The sequence below is a fragment of the Melanerpes formicivorus genome, unplaced genomic scaffold, assembly GCF_026170545.1.
Source record: "Melanerpes formicivorus ecotype bairdi unplaced genomic scaffold, bMelFor1.0.p_v2 SCAF_3, whole genome shotgun sequence".
Lineage (NCBI taxonomy): Eukaryota > Metazoa > Chordata > Aves > Piciformes > Picidae > Melanerpes > Melanerpes formicivorus.
In genome coordinates, this window is record NW_027142355.1 from 32,175,821 (window position 1) to 32,182,741 (window position 6,921).

Sequence of the window (6,921 nt, forward strand, 5' to 3'; positions counted from 1 at the left end):
CTACTAAGGTTTGGGGATTTTCCCCATACTAAATCTGTACAGAATTGATAGATTACATTGTCTTTGAATTCTCTTATCTGTCCTCTGAAACACAAAGCATTAATTTTTAAGAAAGAAACAAACACCTAGAACTGAACTGTCTCTTTCCCAAGGGAAACAAAACCCCAGAAAGCCAAAAATAACCCTACCCAGATAACCAGAAACTATCTGGCAGTGCCAGTATCAAGAATATAGCCATTTCCTTCATTCCCTTTGGGCTCAGAAATTGTGTGAGAAAACAGAACCTAGGCACTGATGAGGAAAATTTTCACCTGATAATTGGATTTTTCCCATTTGCACATGTGTCACGGTCCGGAGACATTAGATGTCTTGGTCCAGAGACACAGTTCTTTTAAATATTCCCATGTTGTGAAATTAATGGCACAAACGAGGCCAAAGTATCAACAGCTAGACTATTTATTACATAAATAAAGTGGACATAAGAAAGGAAGAGGGAGAAAATAGAGAAAGTGGACATAAGAAAGGGAGAGGGAGAAAATAAAGAGAGAGAGAGAGAGAGACGAGAGATAGAAGAGGAAAGGAATTATATTACCACACCCCTCATCCCCCCCAAGATAAAGTCTGTGGAGGAAAGGTGCTGCAGGAGATGTTGGGTTTGTAGAGTAACCGTGGTGAGGCTTTTGCTGGAGAACAGCTGTGGTCCTCTGGGGAGATGTTGGGTTGATACAGGAACGGTGCTGAGGATTTGGCTGGAGCTGTGGTCCTCCGGGCAGCTTCTGTTCTCCGGAGCAGCATTTGTCCCGGCTTCTCAGCGGCCTGGCCCGTCTCCTGTGTTTTCCTTCATCTCCATTTTTCTCCCCGTTTTCCTCCTCTGTTTCTCTCCTCTGTTTCTCTCCTGTGTTTCTCTCTCTAAACCAGTAGTTGCTCAAGTCTTTTATACAGTTTTTTAGTCCTTAGGTATGTAGTCAAATATTGTCCCTCAGGAATTCCAGTGGCAGGAAATCTGTGTGTTTAGGCAAGACCCTGGCTGGAGGAGGGGGGAATCTCCGTCTACCCTGTCTCCATCCAGACAAAGCTCAGGAAACAGGTGGTGATTATCTTGCCCTAAAGGTGTGATGGCTGGGTCCTTGGGTCCATTGTTGTAGTCCCGTGTTATCACGATGCAATCACAAGCTGATTTGCATCCAGGATTGGTGGACAGGATTCTTTCCACCTTCTTTCCAGTGGCTCTGCTATCACTTTTATCTTTGTTGACTCACATAGAGAGAGACAAACTTATTAGACTGTCACAACATGCTTCCAACAGTGCCTCCATGGATGTGTATGCTTGAGTTTCTGAGCCTCCCTTATGGATTAAACACCCTGGCCAGACTGCAGTGATGTCTCACAGTCATGCCTCTTAATGAGACACTGTAATTTCTATTGGAAATCTAAGTGACAGTGAATTGAAAAATACATAGTCCAGATGAAGAATATGGAAGAAATATGAATAGGAAGAATATGGAAGAAAGCAGTGGCATGCAATGTTCACGTGACAACTGTCAAGAAAACTGACAGCCAAATTCACAAAGGAAAAAACATCACTGTATTTTTAAATGCCCTCTTCTTTAAAACATGCTTAAAGCTCTATAGAGAATACTTTATTAGTGGGAAAATAGTTACCACAATGAATTTTCCATTATTTGAAAATGAGTTTTGAAAGAAAATTGTGGACCATAATCAAACTCCTGATCGAGTGTGTTCGTCATGGGTCAGTGCTGTCCATGGGGCAGGCAGGTCAGGCTATGCAGTGTGATGACTTAGATTTGAAAAATGCAGCCTAACTCACTTAGGGGAAAGACAACCAAAAAAATAATAATTTGAAAGTAAGCACTTGAGAGATAAAAATATCATTGTTTGGAACATCATGAACAGTGAGTATTCATTTTGGAATTTAAGAATTTCTGGCATTTCATTCATTCACGATCAAAATATCTGAAATATGGACGGTTAATATTGTTCTCAGACTTTCATAGAACACATTGAACTACTGTTATTTGAGACATCAAGCTCTGCCAGCTTATTTATAGAGCTGGGAACAAATATATGAGCAATCCAGAAATGGTAAGTAGTAGAATTTATACAGTTTAAATATCAGAGGCCAGACCGGGTGGCGTGTAATGACACAGCTCTACTGTGGTCTCTGAGCAGTACTGTGACTTACATTGGGTTCTGAATCTGAATGACTGGATACAATTTGAAAGCCCATTTTCTTTGCAAATGTGTACCTTTTGAGGCTTTCAGTGTGCCAATCCAGTAGTACAATGGCACAGGTTGAAGTATTTCTATTTACTGTTCCTTTCAACACTGCCTATTTTGCTATGTAAGGTTAAGATGCATTCCTGCGTATTTTACTCTGGGTGATCCTGCTCTAGCAGGGGGTTGGACTACATCCCCTAACATTCTATGTGATTCTGTCAAGTAAAAAAAAAAAGCAACCCTACCATTACCCATGGATTTACCAAGTCATAAAGGAGAACCTAAATGAGAGCTAATTAGACTGAAAGTCTTAAAGTTAGTGGCTGAATATAACAAATATCATGTTCATAGAATGGATTGTATTGTGCATGTTCATATCCCAGATAAGAACACTGCCATTTCAGTTACAGAATTGCTCTATCAGGGAACAAGTTGCAGGGAAGAATGAACAACTAGCAGTTAAAGGGGGTGTGTGTAAATCAACTGCATTTACAATAAAAGATTTCATACAGATGCTGTCCATTCCTCTTTGGTACTGCTTTATCTAATTCTTCCTCTTCCTACCTGCTGGAGACCTGTTCTTCTCACCAGCTGGATTGGAATACTACCTTTTCCTATCATAAAGAACATCAATATTTGGGTTGTACCCCTATCAGGTCTAACTATACATGGAATGGAGATTATAGAATATTCTTTCATATCAGCATGTGTTAACCTGAATCATAACTATTCATTGTACTGCAGTACTTCTCACAGTCCTATCATTACATACTTACAGTCAATATTTCTTTACACAGTTAAAAGACTATTTTAAAAATCCCATTTTTATAGCTTTTCCACTAAAATTTGAGATAGCACTCATAAAAATGAAATGTGAATAGTATAATGCAGGCAGATGACACACAAGTATCACCAAGAATCTCTGTGGGTGCAGCTCTATTCTCACCTGAAAAAGACTTGCTGATATTCCTTCCATATTCCTCTGATTAGACTGCATACACTGAAAGGGGAATAAATAGATACCTGCATAAAACACCCACAAACTAGCAAGGAAATGGCATTTTGAGATAAAGATAGGAAGATTTATTTTTACCACAAAGGGGATATAATTGAATTTGAACCTGAAGGGGTTCTAAGCACATTCTGTCAATAAATTGCATGCCAGAACAAATGAATCTGAATACCAAATGAAAGCACCCAAAGCATTTGTGCATCTGGAGGCGGGGGGGGGGGGGGGGGGGTGTCAGTTCACTGCTTGCATATCAGAGAATGCGTGGAAGACCAAATCCCATGGTATGAAGCCACAAACCTGGACTGTCACACTGCCTGTGGTGCACAATGGCATCTGAGACCGAAGTGTTCAGTGTCACAAGGACACTGAATTCTTTTTTCTAAAAGTTACATTAAGCTGCTTGGCATTTGATAAATGTATATAGGGAGTTAATTTGAAACAGGTATTAAATAGTTGGCAAAGGATTTTTCTGACATTCTGCTGCCTTCTAAATTTTTGCTAGACTGGCCTCCAATCAAACGAGGACAATAAACAATTCATGGTTCAATTCAAAAACATATTCAAGTCTAATTACATCAGATTCCTTTCCAATTATGTTTCAATTTGTTGGACCAGACAGTCATAAAATTTTACTACTTAGAAACCCAGAATCACAGAAAAGAAAGTACATCAGGGCATAAAATATTTTAGATACTTTCATGATTTTTTGACGGGCTTCACAAGAATTCATTCTGACAGCACAGTGGTGATGGAAGTACTTGCACAACACAGAAACTTCCTGTATATGCTAGAGAACAGCAGAGGAATATATTTACACAACAAAAGACGATTTTCCAGCTTCTTTATCCACAAAACAAGGGGTGGTGGTAAAATAGCAATACAACTTGCAAACACAGCAAAAATAATAAAGCAACAGAAAGTACTCGATGTTTATGCAGAAGTACTGTTTTCCTCAGGGTCTCTGTCTACTAGGTGAATGCTCCCCGTGACTGCTGATTCCTCTTGAGCTGAGGTGTTCTCCAGATGCTTATTTGTGCAATATGGAATGTGGCCACAAAAATACATGTAAATCCAGGGGTTGGTGCAACTATTTAAATTGCCAAGGAGCATGATAATGGTGAACGCTGAACCTAGAATGAAATAGGCAAAGGACTAACAGAGTAAATAAAGCACTCATACAAATAAGTAATGATTTCACAGTATTGTGTTTTCTGGTATACCTTGTTCACATATTAAAGTTAATCTAGTAGTAGGAAATTTTCATTTATTCAGTGCAATTTGTAATTGCTGGAGGTATGAAACACACTGTATTGTAAGCATTACAGAGTTAAGTAGCTTGATGTAGCTCTTTTTTGGTGTAGTTACATAAAATTTAAAAGCAATTACTAACCTGCTATGCAGATATAGATATAAAGGTATGTAGAATAAGATTCAAATTCACACTCACAGGAAGAATTCTTAAAACACAGATCAGAAGATTCATTTTTTTTCATGAGGCAGAGCTATTATCTTTTTTTTTTATCCCTTTGATTTTTACCTTTGAGTTACAAAAGGTGAACTTAGATAAAGTCACCCACAGAGACAGCCTCTCACAAAGAGGCAACAGTGTAAGTCTGACAAGATTAATCTTGTTTACAACATGTTTTTTGGTACCTCTTTCAACCTTGCTTTTTTGCTTCACAAGCAGCTGTTTCACAGCTTTTTATTGTTTCATAGTGTGCTACAGAGATTTCATCAATATGATTTCAATATTCAGAAAAAAAAACAGATGTCTTGTAACATCACTGTTGTACCCAGTAAACATGAAATATTTATTTTATGACTTTTAATAATCTCTTTGCCTCAAGAATCTGAAATACTGCTGCTTTAATGTCTAAAACCTTTAAAAGTCTAAACCTTTGCTGGAGCAGATTGTACTATTCACTATGCTGATCATCGATCTTTAAATCATTCACCACTCGAAACACAAACACAAACTGCACACTTATATGATGTTTTGATCAAGTAACACTTGAAGTTCTGTAACTAACTCAATACAGTCAATAGTCAATCTAGGTATTTCTTTTAATCATACTCAAATTATTACACGTAACTCTTGCACAAAAAGCAAAGTGCAAATATGAAGCAGCACAGTAAAATGCTAGCCTGCTATGAAGTTATGAATGAGGACCTTACCTTCAGTTATGACACTGGGGAACCACACAGACCACAGCTGTGCAATGAAGAAAGGTGACCAACAGAGAACATATGCAACAACTGTCACCACTGTCATTTTTACAGTCTTGATCATAGCCTTTGAAATACAGTTCACACTGCTTGCTCTGGATGGCAGGACTTGCTTCTGATTTGTTAATTCACATTCACTCTGTTTTTTCACATGAATATTTCTTTTGATTATTTTGCAAATCTTAATCTGGCACACAATAAGGATGACTGAGGGAATAAAGAATATAACTACAAAAATCCAAGTCACATACGCCCTTGGGCCCCATGGCTGAATAAATTCACCCCAACATTCAAAGATACCTGGAGATATTTCAGTCTTAGAAAAGATAAATACCTGTGGTAGGCTAAGAAGCAGCGATATAGACCAGCTGGTGCAAATGGGGATGTTCCAGAGAGCTCTCTTCTTTTGGAAAGTGACCACAGGGTAGCAAACAGCTTGATATCTGTCCACTGTCATGACAACTATCATGTAAGTAGAGGCAAACATGCCCAGCAATTGCAGGTACTTGATAATTCTGCACAAGAAATCTGGCCCTATGAAAACGTCTGTAATATCCCATATGAGTTGAGGCAGCACTTGAAAAAAGGCTACCACTAAATCAGCAATGCTGAGATGAAGCATGAACACATACATCCTAGAGAGCTTCTTTCTTCTTCGCCACAGTACCAGTATGAGAATAAAATTGCCTACTGATGCTGTCAGAAATATGACCCCCAGGACAGCAATCTCTACTTGAGCTAACTGCTCATCTCGTTCTGGTCTTCCAACAGGATCTGACTGATTTGTCAAACTCAGGAATCTGTGAGGAGGAGGACTCTCAGTCTGATGTGTGTTATCCTGCATAGGAAATGAAAAATTCTTCATAATGCACAGAAGCTACTCACAGTAGCTGCTACTTGCAACTCGGGTTAACAGCTGTGAAGCACTGGCTAGCAAACAAACCAGCCTGGGTTCAGGTTTCCGTGTATCTTCAAGTCTCCTGCTTGAGTGAACTAAAGCAGTGAGACCTGGATCTTGGTAAAATTCTGTCTCTTGCTGGTGTGCAGAAAGGCTTTATATAGGCTCCCAGCAGACAGAGCCTTATGTAACTGCAGAGCCCTCGGGTAGGCTGCAGGGACTGCAGCCAATGGCAGATCGAGCCACACAACTGGGGGAAATATATAAATAAAAGGCAAACTTCAGAGGCGTAACGTAATTCAACTACTCACTTCAGTCAAAACTCGAACTTGTAAATAGCTGTGGCCAAACTCATGCTTAAATGATCGTACTCAGGAGAGCTCTTGAAAATATTGTTTTACGCAAATCAGGAGAGCTTGCTTCAGCTGAAGCAGGAGGGATGTTTATACGCCGCTGGAAAGTTGAGCCCCTGAGCTCAGGAGCATCATAACTACAAATTTCCAGGCTCCTGGGGCATGACCACATCCTAAATGCGGCAAAGAAATGC

The 6,921-nt window shown here is 39.3% G+C and overlaps 1 protein-coding gene across 2 annotated transcripts; it reads right to left on the reverse strand.

Annotated features, from left to right (window-relative positions):
- Positions 1-438: 438 nt before the first annotated feature.
- LOC137458681 (arg8-vasotocin receptor-like) lies at positions 439-6,495 on the reverse strand. Of its 2 annotated transcripts, none has more exons than XM_068170028.1 (2): positions 5,426-6,495; positions 439-4,380 (listed from the first exon to the last, which is right to left on the reverse strand). In XM_068170028.1, exons 1-2 carry the CDS (start codon positions 6,339-6,341, stop codon positions 4,181-4,183), a joined length of 1,116 nt encoding a protein of 371 aa, XP_068026129.1. In that variant the 5' UTR covers positions 6,342-6,495; the 3' UTR covers positions 439-4,180. The 2 variants fall into 2 exon arrangements, 1 of the variants encoding a protein (XP_068026129.1); XR_010991902.1 differs by having other exon boundaries at positions 4,293-4,380; positions 5,811-5,899.
- Positions 6,496-6,921: the final 426 nt, after the last annotated feature.